This window comes from Vidua macroura, chromosome Z (assembly GCF_024509145.1).
Source record: "Vidua macroura isolate BioBank_ID:100142 chromosome Z, ASM2450914v1, whole genome shotgun sequence".
NCBI lineage: Eukaryota > Metazoa > Chordata > Aves > Passeriformes > Viduidae > Vidua > Vidua macroura.
In genome coordinates this window covers 7,962,741-7,984,549 of record NC_071611.1, presented here as the reverse complement: position 1 = coordinate 7,984,549, position 21,809 = coordinate 7,962,741, and the positions used below count along the sequence as shown (strand labels likewise).

General features: G+C 41.8%; 1 protein-coding gene across 4 annotated transcripts in view; it reads right to left on the bottom strand.

The window, feature by feature from the left end:
• Nucleotides 1–414: 414 nt before the first annotated feature.
• LOC128821738 (ubiquitin-associated protein 1-like) overlaps nt 415–21,809 on the bottom strand; it is a 32,763-nt gene continuing 11,368 nt past the window's right edge. For 3 of the 4 annotated variants that reach the window (XM_054002988.1, XM_054002991.1, XM_054002989.1), the window contains 7 exons: nt 15,761–15,801; nt 11,331–11,455; nt 8,575–9,498; nt 5,160–5,198; nt 4,508–4,705; nt 3,059–3,160; nt 415–1,634 (listed from right to left, as the gene is read on the bottom strand). In XM_054002988.1, the coding sequence (XP_053858963.1) occupies nt 1,494–1,634; nt 3,059–3,160; nt 4,508–4,705; nt 5,160–5,198; nt 8,575–9,498; nt 11,331–11,455; nt 15,761–15,794 (1,563 nt within the window). In that variant the 5' untranslated portion in view covers nt 15,795–15,801 and the 3' untranslated portion in view covers nt 415–1,493. The remainder of the gene's footprint in view (nt 1,635–3,058; nt 3,161–4,507; nt 4,706–5,159; nt 5,199–8,574; nt 9,499–11,330; nt 11,456–15,760; nt 15,802–21,809) is intronic. The other variant, XM_054002992.1, reaches the window with a different exon arrangement.

The following is a 21,809-nucleotide window of genomic DNA, read 5'->3' as shown; positions in this document are numbered from 1 at the left end:
TTCCAGAAGTGCACACTGGGCCCAAATTATATGTTTTGGTCATAGAATGTTAACAACATAATGGAAACAAATGCCATCTCCTTTGGAGTCCTGATGAGCTCCTCCTACTGAAAAACCTACATTGATGCAATCAGCTGAGACATTTTGCCCTCCAGCAGTCCAACGCTCCAGCTCCAGGCTCTAACATGAGTTTGGATCCCTAGGCTGGGGTTTTACCACACAGCAAAAATAAGCCACAGAGAAGCACAGCACCTTCTACCACTGCAGCTGCAGCCCAGAGACCTCTGGTTGTTCTGGCCAACAGTGTTCACTTGTGCCCACAGGAGCTGGCAGCACCTGGGCAGGCAGGATCCAGCAAGGTCCCCGTCTGCTGAAGCCAAACAGCATGAGAGATGGGAACCATGACACTGGGAGTTATATTTCAGGGTTTTATTAGTTGTTCTTCTGCAGAATCAAAATATTTAGCAAATTAGAGATTCCTCAAGACTGCTGATATTTCATGTACTTAGAACTTGATCAATGTACAACATAATACTTTGAACTATCAAAAACAAACCCAAACCTGATTTGTAGCACTAGATATTTTTATGTAATTCTATAGCAGTGTGGAAAATGGAACTAATGCAGTGAGTATATTTGTTTTAAAGAAAGTGCTTGAAAGAAACCTCCTGCATCACTTTATGTATTATTTAAAACAAAAAGATTAACTGACTTTCTAGCAGGGCATTGTCTTAAATATCCTACAAGCCTGGGGGATTAACAATACTGAGCCTCAGCTCTCTGCCTTCAGGTTCAAGAACCAACACAAGTTGCAGGTCCAGATTGAGTTCACAGCTTAGCTACTTCAAGGTAACCTTACTACTCAGCATTGGACACTCATGTCTGGCAGAAGTGTTGGATGCATGGGTAAAAAACAAAAGCCAAGAGGACAAAAAACCCCCCAAGGTTCTCTTTATGCATAGTGACAGTTTCTGAACCAGTGTTTTACTAAGTTACAGACTAACTTTCAACCAAAAAATAAAACTCCATTGCACTAAAGGTCAAATTTAACCAGGTAATCTGGACTGTGACACAGTCAAGTAATTCAGTACAAGCAGACAAGACACCATGAAAGCAGCTTCAAAGAACCAAAGCATTCTAGTTTCAGAACCAACTTAATATTCTTCTGTCCAACTCCAGTGCAACAATGAGGGGGGAACCACTCCATCTCTACCTATGTACAATTCCAGTCGAGGTTGGGCAGTCTCAACTTTCCGTGGCCAAGCTGGAAAAAGGAAACTTAGGAAAGGACACTTTAAAATTTAATTTAAGAATGAAAGTTGGCCCTCATTGGAAAGAGAAATGCTGGAGTGATGCACGCAGGCAGGCTTACTCAGTAATTTTCCCTTCTATGCAAAAAGCTCGACTCCTTCCGCTGAGAGCAGGTCACACTGGATGTGAAGGTGGCGGGGCTGGTCCTGCTCCTTGCACGCCAAGAATCCAGGAATGTGTCTTCAGCTGGCTCCTGCACGGGCCATTAGATCTTCCAAAGCATTGTGTTGGTCGTTGTTGTGTAATAATAAGACCTCCTTAATGTCTTTGAGTTCAAAGCCCATTTCTTTAAATTGACTCATTAATTGGAGAAGCTCTGTGATCTGAAAGACAGATAGCCTGTTATTTGCAAGAGAAAAGCGGATGGCTCAGTGCTTGGTGAAGGTTTAGCAGAGAGCCTGTCTTCAGCAGCATGACTGTGGATTCCTCCTCCCCAAGCACAGCCCATTCCGGTTCTACTGGGAGAAAGTCTGCTCACACCAGAGCCACCAGAGCTCTGGGCACAGCAGCCCACAGGGACCTTCTGTCCCCTCTGTTTGCCATCCTTCACTTCCAAAACCCTCTTCAACCAGGGCACCAAAGCTCAGTCTGCCAGGGTGTGTCTCCCTTAGAAGGATATTTATCAACTTGGCCCAACGTGGGATCCCAAAAATGCTAATTAATGGCACCCAGCTATCCCATCCAGCAGCTCCTGCTGCACCTGATTTTTTTTAAAGTTACTTGGACTTCAGGAACAGTGCAGTAGCCCTTGCTATCAACTGGCTTCTCAGATCTAGGGCAAAGTTGGGGGATTAGAACAAAGGCCACTGTGTACATACAGTATTTCCAACATCAACTGTGAATCGTCCCTGAGCTTTGAAAAATAAAATGGCGAGAAGTGAGTCAGCTGATCATTTTTATGAACCCTCTGCCATTTACAGAGCGTCTGCTCCACTCCAGGGGAAGGAAAAATCCCAAACAAGCAAGCAGGTTGAAATAGGCAATTAGGAGATTAGCAATTTCCAATTCTGGGGCTGAGCCAATAGCAAGTAGGTTTCTCAAACTCAGTTACTTTCCATCCTTGCACTGCTATTGCTCTGTTTACAAGATTATCACTTGACCAAGAAAGACAGGAAGACATATCTATGTTTTAGGGGGTTGGGTTGCACCTCTAAAGACTTCATGTAATAACCTGTTACACTATAGGCTGGCAGACTTTAAAAGATCCTCCTGTCCCCTGCCCTTACTAGCTGCTCTTGCTGTACCTTTGGTGCTGGGAAAAGCAGCCAGACAGTGAACCAGCCCCCAACACGTGCATTTTATAGCTTCTTCCAGAGCAAGCCCTAACCCAATTTGCTGAGGAGCTGGGCAGATGCACTTGTACAAGGGAGAAAATTCATGGCCAGGACAGGCAGGCAAGGTTTGAAAGACAATTTGCTGCTGCTGAAATTAACTGTATCTGCACCAGGCACCTCACCCACAAGAGAACTCTGGGCATTCAAAACAATATGACCACAATAAGCAGGATCTAAAAAAAAAGTCCTGTCCCCATAAAAATGGATGCAAATGAGACTAACAGAATGGCACAGGCAAATTCTAATGCTTTAACAATTTTTAGCTTTATCAACAAAAAGATGTCCTTTGGCAGTCAGTTTTGGAAACAAGGCAGCATTACCATGAAAGCCAGAATTACATCAGCCAGAGGAATTGCTGCTGGAATTCCCTGTCATGGCACATTTTTCTAGTTCTGCACACTTTGCACCCTTACCTTCTCCTCTGAACACTGGTGCATTTCCAAAGCTGCTTCAACAAGAAGTGGATCAAAGCCCTTCTCACAAAGCTGTCCATGTGTAAACAGGTAATCCAAAACCTATGGGGAATAAAGAAAACAAACTGTGTTTGCAGAGAGGCACTTGCAGCAGGCAGCTGAATGTCACCTTGGTATATGCAGAGAGGTTGAGCATGATTCTACCCAGTGCTTCACCAGGGACAGAGATACAGTCCTTCCAAGCAGAGTTGAGACACTCCTTATACAAGAGCTTGTGCAGAGAAAGCAGACAAACACTTCTGTCCTGCTGTGCTCTCTGACCATCCCCTTTGTTCTAGTCAAAGCAGCCTCAGAAGTGAATCTTTAGCCCTCTGATAGCAGAGCAGAAGTTTCACTGTGCTTTTTATACTACAAGTTTTAAAAATGAAACTGTAGGTCCAGCAGCCAGGACTTGTCTACTTTTAGCTTCCTCTCAGACAGCAACAAGAGCTGATGCAATCTGAGAGCAGTCAGCCTTTGAAGATCAACTCAGCATACTGGCAAGTGAGCTGCAAATCCCAGCTCATGCACACAGAAACTGCTGCCAAATTTCTTATCCACCATCAACTTTAAGGAGCAGGGTCAGGTAGGCAATGCTAGGTATGTGAAAGAACAGTGCTTGCAAGTAGAGCAGGATTTAAAACCACCCTCCTACCTAAGGGACCTTTTTTCCATATGATAACACAGTTCACTCCAGCACACAGCTTAAGCTGTATGTAGGGAGAAGGCCACCAGATGAATCCCACAAGCAGGAGTCCCTGGGACATGCTCTGTGCAGCACACAGCCTGCTGAGGGCCAGCACAGGAGGTTGGGCCATGTTCTCCCACTTTGAAGTGTTTGTTTGAAACAGATCCAAGAGCCAAGCTTTGCCCATCAGCACTTAGTGCCCAGTGACCTGGTTTGAGCAGGCATTGGAGGCAGCGCTCAAGCAGGAAGGAGCAGCACCAGGGCACACACAAGTCAGTCAGTGGAGCCTTGAAGGAGCCTTTCAGAGCTGTCTTAGGCCTGCAGGGGCCAATCTCTCTACAAGGAGAGATGTCAGCGTTGTAAACCCTCGTGCTCAGAACAAGGGAAATTGGCTGGATTTCTGTGTCACATGGTTCTTAACACAGCACAGAGCCATGCTAAGCTTCCTTTGGATGTGTTTATGGCTCTTGGGGAGACCCAGAATCTCTCCCTGCGGTTTCATATAGAGTAAAGGGCCCATCCCAAACTCGGCATGGCTCCAATCCAGCACCCGCAGGTGTGGCTGACTCTAGCAGTCTCTCACCAGAAATAAGCACAAGCTTTAGGTTGCAACCCCCTATTGGAGTAACAGCATTTCCCCCATCCACTTTGTAAACCCAAAACAGCTTCCCAGCAGAACCAGCATCCAATCAAGCATTTCTTTGCACTGCATGAACTCTTACCTGATCTATGTTCTGTCCCTTCTTCTTCATGGCTTTCAGGACGTTCTCAGGTGAGTAGCCCATGTTGACCACGGTCTCCACACAGTGCCTCTCACTGGGGGAGAGGCCCTGCTGCAGCTCAGCCACGAGACTGCCCGGCCACTTCATGCAGCTGCTGTTATTGGGCACTTTAGACACTGCAAAGTTTTGGGGTGTTACCTAAGGAGGAAAACCCAGAGGCTGAGGTGATGGTCATCTCCTGTATCCCCCTGTATCCTGTTTCTGCTGAGTACTGGAACCAGGATATCCCATATAAGTAATTCAAAAGATTTTCTAGAGCACCCTTGGGAAGTTACACGCTGTGAGGATGAAACCAAGTAGCCTAATTCCCACCATACTCTTTTAACCCTCAAAGCAACAATCAACAACCCAGATTCTCCACAATGAACTCTCTCTTGCTGGTGTGACCAAAGTCTTTGAACACCCAAGCCCTGCAACAGTGAAGGCTGGGATACAGCCAAACCCTGCACCTCAAAGGAAGTACAGATTGCTTCCTTCACCTCAGGTTTACTCATGACCTGTTGTTTTCTGTACTCAAAGGAGCACCACTTACCAAGATTACCATAAACATGATCCAATGCAAGCAAGCACACAGGTGTATTTGGAAACTTACCACAGGGATTTCTGTTTCCTGGTAGTCTGGGTGTACCTGCTGGACAGCACACAAATAAAACAAGTATAAACATCATGCACCAGTCAGCAGAATTTGCCACAGCTGGGGGAGAAGGGTTTTATAGAAGATTCTACCACAGGATGGGAGACTTTAGGGTCTGATCAGGCTTCCACATATGAGATGCTGACATTACCCATTGCCTGCAATTATAGAATCTTCATCATCATAAGGATCATTCCTCCTCTCAGCACTCTACAAATGGATTACACTCCAAGAAAGACGTGTGTACCCCCACAATAATTTTAAGACTGTTTATTCTGTCACTGTAACAGCTGCTTGTTCACACAGCCCCAGTTCAGCTCCTGACCAAGTCTACACTGCCTGAATAACAGTGATAATTTTGAAGTCATTGCCTAAAGACTTCTTTGCACTTTTTGACTATGTGAAGGGGTAAGAGAAAAATGCACCTCTTTTCTATTCACTGCACTGAACTCCATATACCACATAGGAACAACGTGCCACACTGGGTCAAAAGAACATGTGAGTTTTCTACCCAGCACTTGTCCCACTCCCAGCACGCCAGCAGGGCTGGGTCAGGTGCTGTGCACCTGCTCTGCTTCTGCAGCACCACCCCACCACTTTGTACAACCTTGCCCAAGTTAACAGCAGTGCACAGTCAGGCCTCGGCCTCACCAAGGCTACACATTTCAGTTCAATACATTTAGAATTCTTGCGTGTTAAACAGTTAGAACAGATTGCAAAAAATCACTGTAGACCAAGAACCGCAGTTTTTAGCATTTCTTAATACTTATTATGATGTCAGCACTGATTGCTTGAAAGGTTGTCCACATCCTCAGAAAGGCCTTCTTAGTGCCCAAACTGAACAACAAAAAACCCTCTATAGAAAACCAATTCTGAAAAGATCTACCAGGATTTTGACAAATTCCATTTATTTGCAAAAAGATCCTGAACTACCAACAAGGAGGTTTTCTTCTGCATTCCTGAACATCTTCCACTGTAAAAATTTCTCTTCTAGAAAACCAACCCTGAGACATCATATTCATTCTGATACACTAGGATATCCAAGAACCTATTCTCATGGTGTGTTCTTCAGACCCTTCCTCTCTCCAGACACCTTTTCAAAAGGGCAAAAAGCACTGGAATATAGGATACACTGAACTAGGGAAAATAGCCCTGAAATCACCTAGTGGGTTATCAAACAGAAGGATGATGCTTTGTTATTGACGCTGCAGCCAGGAAAACCAAAACTGTTTCTGACACCAGAGATTAAACAGTCTGGGAAAGCCAACTCCTCCTACACAATCTGCTTGAGTTTAATTTCAATCTGCTGTCTTCATTAGTCATTTCTACCTCTGCTAAAGCTGCAAAAATCAACATACTGAGATTCAAGAAAAAATAAAAGTGAGGAGAGGGGACCACCACAGAATCTATGCAGCCTCAGAGAAATTACAGATTTATTTCCATTCAAAGATTCCTATATCCAAGTCAGTGGTAAAGCAAAAACTCCCATGGTAACTACAAATTCAAAGTTACAATTTCTAATCTTGTGAGGAAAAAAAAAATCACTGTGGAATACATTTGGATATGAGCCTTCTGCTCCCAGCCACAGAGATGACTGTGATTTCATTCTACTGTTTTCATATGCTGAGGATTTTTGTTACATTTATTTAAATTATTTTGCTGCATTTCTCACTTAAATTTCTCACATATCAGCCGTAATTTTCCAGTGGAACTATACTGTGGAAACATAAAACAAGTATAATCTGAAGTCCTGGAATTTAAACATAAAGAACTAAATCTCGTCAGCATAATTATTTCTTGTTTCACTACTTCCAAAGTATAGTTTCAAATTAATGAATTAATTTTATTATTTCTCCTAGTAAGTCTATTTTTTCCCACTTTGCATCTTCCCTTACAACATTATCAAGAATACACTTTCCCTCTTGGTCTTTAAAAATTTTAAATTTAATTCAGCAGAGAGATTTGAATAGTTTGAGTGTAAATTTAGGCATCTTAATGCCACTCTGTCTAGTTGTAAGTGATCTTTCATCCCCAGAGATGGTATATGTTCCATAACTGAGGTCATAGAGGCCCCCTCACACCTGTGACCTGCAGCAGCGAGCAGGTGCTCAGCACACTGCTGCTCCTGCCAAAGTTAACAGTATTGAATTTGTTCCAGTCATCAACAATCAACTGTTCTGCTCTGTCAGATACACTATTTCCCAGAATATTGTACTTCACAATTATGAGTGCATTTATCTAACCCTGAAAAGAACTGGAAGGACAAAAGGGAGACATAGCATTATCACTTGTTTCACAGCACATGGTGTCACACAAAAACCTACAGCATGACACTAAAACCACAGAATCACTGAAACACTGCCTATATTGGACAGAGAAAAAAACCCGGATTATTTTAGAACAAGCGAGAGGATTTGAATACACAGCTTTCACTAGGCTTCATGAGTACTGGTGTCCTGATCTGCAGTTCTTCGTAAAAAAACCCCACAAGCTTACTCTAATCTCTGTTCTTATTCGCGAAGAGACAAAAACAACACCTGATGTGAAGTTACTATTCTCAAAATCATTTTAGAACTTGCAACAAGATTGAGGAAGAGTCAATCTCCCATCTCAGCGCTGTATGGTGACCAACTATAACATTAAAAATACAAGATGATCTTCAAGACTGTTTTTGGTCTCCACTGAGCAATGACTCCATCCTTCTTCACAAGAAAGGGCAAATACAAGATTTCACATAATTATATTTTATTTCCTGTTAAAGATTAGGTTTTTAAAGGATCTCAGGAAGAAAATTGAAACTAAAAAAAAAAAAAAAAAAATAGGCTTACTTCACTGTAGGTCAACTGCAAGCACTTTTTTCTTCCCTGAATGACACACCATATCTGTGTGTTTTAACCTATTATTACTTCTATATTACTTCTATTCCTTAAGAAGCCTGCATTTCCCATTATTTCCAGCAAATAAACAAGCAAACCAAGGAAGAAAACCAGAAGAGATGTGATTCAAAGCCAACAGCACTTCAGAATCTAATATATCTCATCTGGGTAGGACAAAATGCAGGACTGTACACAGAAGATGCCTTATATGCTTAGCTCAAAGGCTCAACAAAAAATGAGAGCTGAAAAAACAATCACTGGATTTGGTCTAAAAATGTCAAATTTGGGGAAAATTCAGGGTAATAATCTGAGGATTAGAACTACCACCACAAAGACCTGTTTGACTGATCAATTCACCATGTAAATTAAGAGGATCTACAATTCACTCCTAGTAAATGAAATCATAAGCAAAGCAACAGGGCTATTTAGAGGCAAGAGCTGCCTCTGCACTACTACCTCTCACCAGCAACCCCAGTTTGACTCCACTCCATGTTTACCGTAATCGATGTGCTTTGAGATGATTCTTCTTCTGTACAAACAGTCGAAACAGCAAGGGAAGACAGCCTAGATGAAGAGGATAATGTCTCCCTGCCACTGTCCTCATTTAGAGCGGAAAGACCAAGCATATGGTGTCCATTCAGTTCACTGGCTTTGCTCTGAGCACAGGTCTGCAAAGAGCTGAGCAAAGTGCCGTTGCGGAGACAGGTAGTGCTGTGGAAAGTGCTCGTGAGCTTTGATGATTTCTGATCACCCTCATCGGAGTCAAGCTTAGGGAATGACAGGGATTTGATATTGCTCACTGAAGTGATGGGGGAAAGGGACACTTTGGAAGACAAGGACATCTTTTCACAGTTTCCCAACTGTGGTAAAGTGATAAAGCCATTGGGTTTGTGAAGGGGTTTGAAGTCCAACGTGGCCTTTTCTATGGATGCCAGAACTTCCTCATCTTGCAACACAGACTCAGACCCTCCTTTAGGCAATGTATTATCTAACAGCTGGGCAACAATTGGCCCAGTAGTACCAACATGAATTTCAAGGATATTTTTTAATTCCTCCTTATCATCGATAGTTTTTAATTCCAATTTGTCAAAAGGGTCTTCTTCGCATTCAAAATCAGCTGGGTTGAAATCTGCCTTTGGACGAGGTGGACTGAGGACCTTTTGCTTCACAGAGCTGGTGTTGGCTGGGGTAGGAGTCAGAATATTATTGTGCTGCAGGCTAGCAAGGATGGGGTTAATAGGTGGAGGCATGGCTTCAGGGCAAGGTCCCTCTGAGAACCCCATCTTGGTGCTGTCCTCTGGAGCTGCTTTTGAGTTTGCTAGAGCTTCTTCTGCCTTGCGTTCAGCTTCTCTCTGGGCAGCCTGAATTTTTTTGATGTCTTCAGCCCACTCAATTGTTTTCTTTTCCAGTGAGAAGTCATACTGAATGGAGGTGAAAAGAAGAGAAGGGGAAGTAAAAAAGGTAAGTTATAAGGATCATAGCTGCTACTTCTAACAGCAACATAAATTAATGCAAAGAGAATAACAGCTACGTGAATTACCAGGAACAGCAACATTTTGTCAATCTGCCAGTTGTGAAAAAGCTGGCAGACACTAGAAGTACTTAATTTTGCCATTAACAGTAAAATCTGGCTGCAGCCTGGATTAAAATACTGTATTTTGCTTCCTTCCTACACTTAGCTTTGCTTTAGAACTACTCATCATCCCAAGATCAGTTTCACAGCCCTCCCACCCTCTTCCCCCAGGACAAGCGAGGTAGCAAGGGGAAGTCTAATGAGTTATTAGATGAACAATCACACCCTGATCTGGCACCACTGAACCATCCCCAGCCCGCTAGTTCTACAAGTCATTCAGCAGAGTATTTTTGCATCCAAAGGCCAATACAGTATTACTCAGTGTCCCCTAAAAGATTCCTCAGGGACTTGATATTAGAGTGTTACACCCATTGGTTTAAGGCAGTATTTTCATTCCCACTTCAGTGCAGTGCCTCACCAGCCAAAGGGGATACAGTGGCTACACCAATGACAATGCATACAGACAGCAGCAGATTTCACTGTAGTTACTGATGTGACAGGATCTCAAAAGCTTTTTCCACTTGACATCAGGTCCTTTAAGGCCAGATCAGCACAAGGAGGCATCTACTCATTACCAGTGTACTGACCACAGAGTGGCTTAGTTGTAAAGGGCAAAATTCTGAGGAGCCTAACTCCATCTTTAAATATCCACATTTTTTTAAATACTAAAAATAAGGGTGGGAAGCTGTATTTCCTGCACTTTTTTTTTTAAACAGCACTCATTACAGCTATAAAAAGTCAAATTCCACCATGAGATGCACAGTCCACCCTGTGCAGGGTGTTGCAGTCTGAACAGGCACACTATGCTGACTGAGCCCCAGCCTGGCAGAAAAATGAAGAATGCTGGCACAATTAAGCCAGCAACAGGACATCAGCATCTCCTTTGGCTCTCCCACACCAGCCTGAGTGGAAATATGGGTACTAGGAAAATCAGGTAGTTGTTTAATGGCTATGAGGGAAAAGCCATGAAGTAGGATAACAAGGTAATATGTAGGGCAGGGAGAGAACAAAAACAGCAAGAAAAAAGCAAAACCACCTGCAGCAATGTCACAGACAAAGTAAAAACAATCATCAATTAGGACTGGTCAAGGAAAATCATGGATCCAAATGAGAAAGCATAATTCAATTAGATATCCTGTATCATAACCTGCATTTGGAGATTAGATTTCCAACAGTTGTGCTAAAGCAATTGATTTTATGCTACTAACAGTTTATTTTATCAGAAACATGCTCCTCAAGACAGGGAAGCCATCCATGTACCAAGCTGTAACCCACAGCTTGGAAAGAACAGTCACTCAGAACTACCCAGAAAATAAGAACTGAAAATTATGTCATTGCCTGGGTGTATCAGTTCTTAGAATTTATCCTGTTAAAAACTATATTCAAATTTTGTCAAGGTAACATTCGGAACTAACTACAAGCACACAAAACCACTGTGCTTCTTTGAAGCAGATAGACTAAAACAAATGCTTAAAAATAAAAGCCCAATGGCTTTTTAAGGCAATAAAAATTAGACGCTTTCTGCATGCCCCATCATATTTTACTTTCTATATAGCCCAACAGATCTTCTAGAAATACAAGACTGTCCATGTGCAAACTGTGATAACTTGGAAGGTACAGGACCACAGGCTGGGGCCAGGAGTGAGGGGAGAGAGAGCGGGAAGGCAGAATATCACTTACCTGGGCTTCTCTGACAAGCTGAGAAGAATCAGATAGACAGAAACCAATGGGTAATCCAACCTTTGCTGGGGTTTTGAACTTGTCTCCTATCTTGAATGGGACATCATCAAGGTAACTGAAAGGCCCTGAAATCAGAAGCAGGAATTGTATTGATAAAACCCCCACAACTCACAAATTTCATGCTTTCAATTTAAGCTCACGTTGTTGTGCTTGGGAGCTATTTTATCTCCACTGCAGCATCTACACCAGATAATACAAATGGAGTTTGAAGCTGTTTGGACCTCAGTGTCTCTTAGTTTAGAAAGTTTAGTCAGAGTTTGTTTAATTCCTAAATCCTAGCCCATATCTGTTAAGGAAAAAAAGATAAAAGAAAAAAAAAATAAAGGCAAACCCTCTCATAACTACAATCCACCAGATACTGACATCAATGCAATCAGTATCTTAGTTTCCTTTGTGACAACACTATTCCTACACAACTGGATGCTGAAGCTCTCCTGAACACTGTATTCTATCTCTATAAAAAGATCCATCATTTTTTGTCAAAGCAGATTTTAAAATTACTCAGCTTCAGAACAACTAAGACAAACTACAATCCAGGTTTTGACATACAAGTAGTACATAGCATTTGGACAGAAGTGGTCACAAATGTAAAGCAATGAAACAAAGCCATTCCACTTTAAACAAAACAGGGTGAAATACTAAGGCTATTAACACAGCAATTCTAATTTTTGAAACAAGGCAATCTAACTTTATCAAGCCCTACATGCATAATTTTTTTCTAGGATGACACTTCTCCTGCAAATTCACAACGAAAAAAAACACTTAGAGCTCAACCACCCCAAGCAGCCACAGTATTAGTGTGTTTTCCTTGAGCAACTGTGAAGAAGTATGAGAAAAACCAAAATACAAACTAAACAGCTTTTCCATTAACTGAAAGTGGTCTCTTGGATCACTGGTCTAAGCTTTTGGAATCACAGGCAAGGTTTCTGGCATGTGTAACAATCTGAGGAGTGACTCTAGGCCTCACTTGTAGCTTCTTCCTGAGTGACACAGATACAGAAAGACGTTAGTGGCAACATCTGAGATGGCGTTCAGTGACCAAGCTCTCCTCAGTCAGTGAACTGTGACTTGCTGCTTTTATCTGACTCATTTTCATACTCAGATGGCAGTGTAAGTACTGTTTGTGTTCCCTCACTGTTGATTCATCTATAAGGCAGCCACAGACTCCCAGAGGCTGAGCAGCTTTCATAAACAAGAACATCCTGTCAATTTGCAGTTAAAGGTTTATATGCTGTCATTACTTGAGCTCTCATACCGTGCACGCACTGGGTGGTCACAGAGTCCTGTTAGGACACTTTGAAACTATCAGGAGGAACAACCTACATCTCACCTGCACCTCTAGGATGAAAAAAAATGTTCTAGGTAGAACATGACAGTATTTTCAGTGATCGTTACTGGGAATCACATATGCAAGCATTGCACAGCATCCAGACAGCATGGCCAACATGACCACTCTTTGCAACACAGAATCCAAGTTGTACTTGAGCTGACAACTTGAGAGCCTGATATGCCAAAGCATTTGCTTATACAGAAATAACAACTGTAGCAGCCTCTGCAGCCGGAGTGGTAAATCATGGCCAGGTCCGAGACAACCAGATCTGCCAACTGCTGCTACCATGGCCTGTTAGTCCCACTGGCTGCTCTACACCAGATGATCCAAGTGCAGCAAGATTACCTCTCCACATGGATCTCCCAGGCCAAATTGCTCAGTGTGTAAATCCTTGTCTTATTAGACCTATTTACATTATGTAGTGGGCACTTCCCCTTGCACAACTACACCTGAAGCAGATACCAGACACAGAGGGTGCAAGCACAAACTTTGCTGTTTACATACCAGCAATCCTGCTTCGCATAGTAAATAAATACTAAGCATGCCTAGACTAGCTATATTAAGCTGCCAGCTTAACCTCAGAAGCTTGACTAAGGAATAAAAACTTCCTACTTTGTTCCCCAGTATACTTATTTTTTTAAAAACCACCCTTGCTATAATCTCATCCTGAATACAACTATGAGAAAAAGCCCATAAGCGCATATTAAAAATACCTCAAATGGTTTAGGACATTTGATGACAAAAAGTCTGAGTTAAAACGCCTGTGCACATAGAATTCAGCCCAATCAGAACAGTACTAGCTCGGTAAAGCTGAAATCTTATCCAGAGAGCTATGAGTCCTTTTATTTCTGTGAGCAGATCACATCACACACACTGAGGAGTAAAGGGTGCAAATTGTTTTAATTGCCACATTCTAGAGCAGTAAGAAAAACCTACATAAAAAAGATATTATTACAAAAGTCACATGTTCAAGTGAAACAACTTAAGTTTTTACCAAACTCTTATTTAGTAAGTCTGTTAGCCACTTCATCCTTGTATCAGTTAAAAGCATACTGAGTAATTTCTGAAAATAGGCATGACAAAAGTGTACTTGTCAGCCTGGTCTCTGTACTACATTTCTGGCACAGCAAACTATTACAAGTCTTCACTTCAGCGTAACTCATAGAAGTGTCCTGTTTGACACCAAAATAGAAACACTTCAGAAAAAAAAAAACAACAAAACAACCAAAACAGTTATCAGGCATGAATGGGGAACAGTTTTGAAACCATGTGCAACTTAGTTGCTGTGGTCACACAAACCACTTATGTAATTGTTGGAAATCAGAGCTTTGAAATTGTACAGTGACAGCAAAAATACAACTGAAATATTGAAGCATAATCCACACTTGGCATAATCCACACAGGAAAAGGGATTCCTTTCCCTCCACTCATATCTTGTGTTTCCATCTTCACCTCCATTTGAACATGGTCCTGAGCAGCCTGCGCTAGGTGACCCTGCCAGGGGTTTGGACACAACAATCTGCAGATGTCTCTGCCAGCCTCAAGCATTCTGTGATTCAGTGACAGCCCTCTGACCTCTAGTAAGCAGTTCAACAATAATCACAAGAGATACATCAACTATATTGACTGATTTCATCAGCCTGCCAGAGACACTGAGCTGGAGGCAGCCATGGGGATGGATGCTCTACAGTAAACCAAAACTTAGTGAGATAAACCTAGAGAAGAACAAAACAACTGTCCTGCTGATCTCTTAAGACATAATTAAGACAAGGAAGTTGGTCCACTACTCCTCAGAAATAGTACTGCGACAGTGTGATTAGGAACAGAGGGTACACAAAGGAGCACACAAGTTACAAGTTAACCAGGCAGCTCACAGCACCATTTGTTTGGAGCTGGTTATTTTGAAGCCAAGGGCATGTTCCACCACACTATACTGTTCTGGGAAATATTTAAGACATGTTGAATTCTAGCCCTGAGCAGCCTTTATTAGTCTGGTTAGGTGAGGAGAAAAATAAAAACAGACAAAAAAGACAAGTAGATCAAAGTGTTCATAGAGACTGTTTTTAGACACAGGAGCAACTGCTGAATAGCTGGCAACTACCAAATGAAAAAAATTACTTGTCTTGCAGCAGGGTCACTGAGCCACAGCAAAGAAGGAGACCATCTAAAAATGAAGTTTTGAAACGCTATTTCTATTAATCCGTAACCCAGTATTTAAGTGAGACATTTCTTATTTTTTTACTTCAACTTTACACTTGCAAGACTAAATAAAAAGCTCCAGGAAAAACTGAATTCCCCAGGACCCTTTTATTGGAAAAATTATCCAGAAAGATCAAGGTTGAATTTCTAAAAGCATTAGTTATGATAGCCTGAAAAGTCATGATTACTGATTTGAGGAAGCCACATTACATACAACAAACTGAACTTTAATGTTCCACAGCAACATTAATTACACTCAAATTACACCCCATTTTCTAAACACTAAGGACATTACAGGCAAATAACTTCTATGATACCAATCACCTGCATGACTTTATGCATCTCATATGCAGAAGACAGAAAAATGGTGTCTTTTCTTCATCTGCCTTCTGAACCAAGTTTGTCCAATTAAGGAGAGAAATTAATGGCTGAGCAAAAATGAAGCACAATTCAATGTTGTATTAAAAGCTTCACTTTTAATTCAACTTGTCATGTGATTTCCATAGGAAGATGCTACAGATCTAAAGCCCACTTCAGCAAACACCAGAGCAGTTCAGCTTTGATTTTGAAGGGGAATTTGTTGGGGAAGGAGAATGTGTTATTCTGCCATGAAGGAACAGGGAACAGCCAGAGACTGATTTTCAGTTTAATCAGAGAACAAGCAAACACAACATCAGCAAGCAACTATGCAAGAAGGAAGCCAAGGCACTTCATTCCTAACAAAAAACTACTCAGAGGCTGAACAGATTAGTCTCTATGGACTGTCTAGGCTAGGACATTAGTCAGCAGCAATAGTAGGATTCATCCTATTGAAAAGACAAGGATGCTAAATTTCACTTACCATGAGAGTCGGATCCCAACTTCTTAGAAGCCATCTAGAACCTGAAAAACATTTTACAACAGCTTGAACAACTTTGTATATGTTGCACAGAGTGAGTCTATGCAGTTCCAGAGTCTTATCTCTATGTTATGGAACACACTGCAGACACCTGATGCACCTGTTCCCAAAACAGATAAGCAAACATATTTTTTATTTTTAGCCTTGAAACTAATTGAGCAGACAAATAACTTAGACCAGAGTCTGCCAATTGAAGCAGTAATATAAAGAAAAAAAGAAAGCCCCAGCCAAAAAACTAAAACAGCAAACAGCCAAGACACAACCAGGGTGAAGAGGAAGACAGAGAGTTACAGATCACAGCACACAGAAGCCACTCTGTCTCAGCCTCATGAAGCACACCCTGCCTCCCTTGTCATTAAGGATAGCTCTTCCTACTGGAAATACCACACTGATCCTCCTCAGTTTAATCCCTGCTGCTCTAAAAAAGGGATACTACTGTACTGGCTACACAGCCCGTTAGCCAACATGGCACTCACCTAGACACATTGAGCAATGCATAAAACAGGTGTAAAATAAATGGTACCATGAGAAAGATATGTTGGATAAACACAAGAAATCAATGAGAACAGGCCCCATCTACTGCCCACAGCATTTAGCAGCAACTCTTAAAATGTGGATGTGAATCCTACATGGCCAAGATGTTAAACACAGAAGTGGCTAGCCAGCTTTTAACAGAGAGTAGGTCTGGCTCACCAGAAGAGTTCAAGATAGATTAGCTGTCAGCTAAAATTCTGCTCCAAGATGTTTATGGTATACTCAATAACATGGGAGTTTTGCTAGGTTAGAAGTACATCACAAGGTACAACAGCGTAATTTCTAGAGTAATTGAATTTATTTTTAAGTACTCCTTGTAACATTATGCATGACAAAGACTCAGAGATGCCCTTTGTCTCTTAAGTTCTCCATCTCAGACTGAAATGCCCAATAGCTGTTCTTCAAAACCATTGAGACCTCTGGTACATCCCCACAGGCAGCAGAGCACAACAACATGGGGCAGATCTAACATTCATGCCCATCATTCCTCTTGTCAAGGACTCTTGTGCTCACTGTTCCCATTGCAGATTCCAACTGCAAACATTACATATTAAAGCAAGGTGAGGATTACACAGTTTACCTATTTCCTCCTTGTTGCCGCTGACAGGACTGGGGACAAGAAGAGCCAGTTTCAAGAACTCTAGGACAGTCCCTTTTGCAGTGCAAACATCCCTTTCAACGTTATGTTGAAATCAAGAAGTGAACCATCCCTGGCTAATGGGAAATCTACACAAAGCTAAAGCCAAAGCTGTACGAAGATCACCCACGTGCAACCAGACTTCGTGAAACACAGTGGCAGATGCTGGGCCATGGGGAAGTGAGTCATGCTGGGCAAGTCCAGGTGCACGCTGCACATAAAAACTGTGTGTCATCCTGCCCAATATTTGTCAGGTTCTTTTCAGAACTCACCAACCTCTCCAGCAATCTGAAACTATTCCACTAAGCCAGAAACTGGTTCTGGCACCTTGTTCTCAGAAACAAAGAAAACATTAAGGCCTCAAAGACGGAAAGAAAAGAAGATGAAACAGTGCTAAGCCTGCCATTCAAGGAAGGATGTCAAGGGCAAAGCCACCAGACTACTCAGTAGAGTTGCATGTCAACCATTGGAGGTGAACAAGCCTTACCGGTCCCAGTGCCCAGACTGCAGACAACAGCACATGAAATAGCCGCACTTTCAGACCCCGGTTTCACTGCCAGACAAGCTGTTGTGTTGGTAGTTCCTCTGTGTGAGAGTAGCAATTAGGTCATCTACTGGATTTGTTTTTAGTGAAAAAGCCAGGTGACATGTAAAGTCATAGAGACCTCACGTCCTCACCAGTCCCGTTTGTCACTGAAGACTGTGTGGCACTAGGTGCAAGCACTGCCCACTCTCCACCTGGGACAAAACCTCCACACACTTCTTTTAATTTCTCAAAGTTCTTTTTTCTAGTTACTACCTCAGACTAAAAAGGAACTCCTTTTTTTTTTTTTTTAGAGGATTCCAAAAACTTTTGATTAGAGAAAGTAACCTCCTCACTTTGCCAACTTCAGTTGATAAGGGTGTTTGCTCAAGGCAGCACCAGTTACTACCGGTTACTGCTCCAGGGACACAAGTGGCAATGCACCCAACAAGCCAAAACTGCACATCCAGCTTCCAAGGAGTTTTGCAGTAGCCTACCACTCTGGAGCTGCACAAAGTCTTAGTGTCATCCCACATAAGATATATGTATCTTGCTTTTGCTGACAATCCTGTAGTAAAATGCTAATGTTGATCTAAGCTAATGCATTAAATTCAAGATGCAGTGGAAAAATAATTCCTCTGCCATATGCAACACCTTAATTAACCACAGAACTAGCTAAGGCACATCAGCAGCAAGCTAGTAATGAAATGGATCATTTCAAGAGCCAGTCACTTTAAATTCACATAGCATTTTGAGTTTATATCACACAGGTCTTGCTGATACACTCTGAGTGAGCAATTATTAAGACAACATTACTTCAGAAGGCACTTGTCAGCAAACAAAACTGTTAAAACACTACACACAGTTACACAAGAACAGGCTGCCAGCCACATTTCATCAGCCCCTTCCCAAAGAAGGTTTAATTAAAATAATGTCTTATGACTAATCAGATTTGACAGGCTAGTCAGGGACCACTGTTACAAGCATATTGCTGTTGCTCTGTTGTCCAAGCTGGGAAAACAGTTTTTGCACCCAGTTAGGTGGTTACTCATTTGTTACTATGATTCTGGGCATTATCTGAACATTAATTACAACGTGCCAGTAAAGCATGTTGAACTGCTTCCAAAGCTTTGTTCCAAATCAGATGATGGACAAGTGCAGCTCTACCACTGTTTGCTTTGGTCTCCAGAACAAGATACTGAAGGGCATTGGTGGTAACAGCAAACGGTTGAACAAATTGAACGGGATTTTGGCGTAATACCTTACTGCACATTGTAAAGTGACAGAGGACAAAAAAACTTATTCAACACCTTTCCTGCTCTAGAGGAACCAGTTAGTTGCATAGTACTACAGGGTGCTCTTACAGCCACCTACAAGCTCTCTTCTCTAAATGTAGACCTCCCCAGCTTCACTCCCTCATTCTTGGCTCTGGACAACTCTCCATGGAGAAGGTCAGGGCTGCAAGTGCCTCAAAATTATGAAGAACTGAAGCAACCTGATGTGAACTCTTCTCTTCCCATCTGTACAATTTTTTACTTAGTAACACTGAGGCAGCAGGTCAGGATTCATAAAACCAGCCAGGCAGAGTAACACAGCATAGCAAGAGCCCAGGATGAGGGCAGAGGACCTCAGAGCAATCATGACAGAAGGGGAGGGGGGGACAGGAAACAACCACAACAACAGACAACTACACAAAGATTCAGAAACAAAACTGGCAAGGCAGAACTGATGACAGCAACAACTGGCACAGAGAGGTGACAAGCTGGAATGGCTTGGAGAGACAGAGGTGACCAAGGCAATTCACTGGCCATGTCATCACTTAAACCTGAACGGCATTTAGTTACACTGCCAGACAAGGAGAATACAGAAAAGCATGACTTGGTGCAAGAAGGCAATGCTAAAGGGAGAGTCTCATCAACAGAAGAGAACAAAAAAAACTATAACAAAGAGCATGAAGAGATTCCAGGAAGCTGGGGTGTTTTTTCGCTATTATTTCAATGTTTCTTCTACTTTCCCTTGAGTTTATATCTTCATTCCTTTTCTTCTGAAGGAGTCTGACTAGACAAGTTGAAAGTATCCTACCACTAATGATATCTGTAATTGCTTTATTCATGATAACTTAAACCAATTCAACTATTTGGCAATAAGAACTGGACTCTTGCTGCTATATTCCTGAGTTTGGGGAGCATGTAATCTCTGAAGTAATTTCCATCTAAAATTCAGATAAATGAAAAATGAATAACTTATGGGTGAAAGAAAAGTTGAGAATGCTTCAAGTTATCAACCATAATCAAATCAGCACATCTATGATTTTTAGAGAAAGAGACCTGATCTTGCAATTTCCATTTCAGCTGCTAATACACATTGTGTAGTCTACACACTACTAAGGATGCACCATTCGGTCTGAAAACTACAAAAACAAAAGGCTGAAAAAGTAAAAAAAAAAAAAAAAAAATTCCTGCCTATGTTACATTAATGAACTACTGATTTTACAGTAAAGAAAAAAATAAAAATCACTTTGTTTCAAGAGATTATTTTCTAATGATCACAGGTGTACAAAATTTAGACAGTGTTTTCAGTTTTCACTGTACCTACTTGTTTCAGCGCAAGTCAAGGGCTATAACCAACATCAGGTCTCTCTACACATAGCTTCAAACAGCAAAAATAGAAGTCAACAGTGCGTATTGCTAAGACAAAACGAAAGTTCTCATCAAAGCTTCCCATCTATGTAAGTGTTCAACCACTGCAACTCAGCTCCAATCTCTTATGACCTCTCTCAGCAAAAAGCTGTTCAGTTCACTGTAGTACAAAACAGATCCCATGCTTTTACTGCAGTATCCAAATAGATTACATCACCCCAAAACCTGCAGCAATCACTTCTGCTTTGTACCTCTAAGAGTTCTGCAAACAAGAGCACATGGAGGTACACCCCTCGCAATAAAGGACAAGCACCGATAACAGCTCTCTGGATAAAGCTGTAAAACTACATGTGCTGTACTGCAACTGCATGCCCACAACACCCCTGTGGCTCCTCCACCAAAAAAAAAAAAAAAAAACCCAAATCAAGCAAAACAACAATAAAAAAACCAAACCAAAAAAAAACCCCAAGACCCCCAAGCCAAAAACTCACAAAAAGAAAGAAGAAAAACCATCTCTTTCACCAGTCTTAACAGAAAAGTAACTTCTTGATCTACAGCAATTCCTCTTAAGGGCTATCACAATCCAGGAGATAAAGTAAATTAAATTTCTTGGTCAATTTTAAGATTGACAAGAACAAACCAAAGCCTCATTGAAGACAACACTCTTATAAAGTTGCTATCCAACTGTCAAGGGACACCAGTTAAAACAAATCTAATGCTATCTTCATGTTATGGAATACAAATACAAGTGATCATTATGCTACATTTAACCATTCAAAGTAGGGCTTACACAGACAAGAGGGGCCTTGAGGGAGGAAAGTGTGAGGTATCCCTGCTGCATACATATCCCATGGATCAACAGTCCAAGCAGCTGCGATGAGAGACCCAAGTCTGAAGCGCAGCCTAGATCAAACTAATGCAGTTTGTTATTACTAGTGCAATGATTGAGGGGCAGAGGGACCGGAACAAGTAAAATGGCACTTTCTAAAGCTTTTTTCAAATACATGAGTAGGAAGGAAAGGGAGATAAGACCCTAAAGAACAGGACTGTGTGCAGATCACGTTACTGGATTATAAGACAACACTAGTGATGGTCACAACATTCATTATGGAGTTTTTCATGGGGATGTTCGATTGCATCTTCCTAGCAGTGATAAACATCAGGAGACACTGATTCTTCAAATTGTGCCACTGCTTAACGTGACATCGTGGGTAATCAGCCTTTTGCTCCAGGACCTCTCTATTGGCAGCTTCCACACACTCTCAGAGAGGCATGGCATCTCTCTGTCATTCCGTATGGATTCATGGCACTGACATCAGACACCTACAGTTCCAGTTACTTCATGTCATGTCCCACTTTCTTCATTAGACACTGGACTTGTTACAAAGAGGTACTGTTTGGCTGGTTAAGGATTTAAAGTTCATAACTGGTAACAAAGAGCTCCATTCCTCTTAAGATCCTGACTATGTGTTTGAAACATAAGGTAATTTGCCATACACTTCACCCAGAAATCAGGGACAACCCTACAATGGCTGTGCAAATGAAGCACACTAACATACCAATTTTTTAGTCACTTTGTGACTTATCAGCCATACAGGTTTCCAACACGGTTGAAGTTTATACACTACATAAACCTCTAGAAATACAAGTTTCACAGGC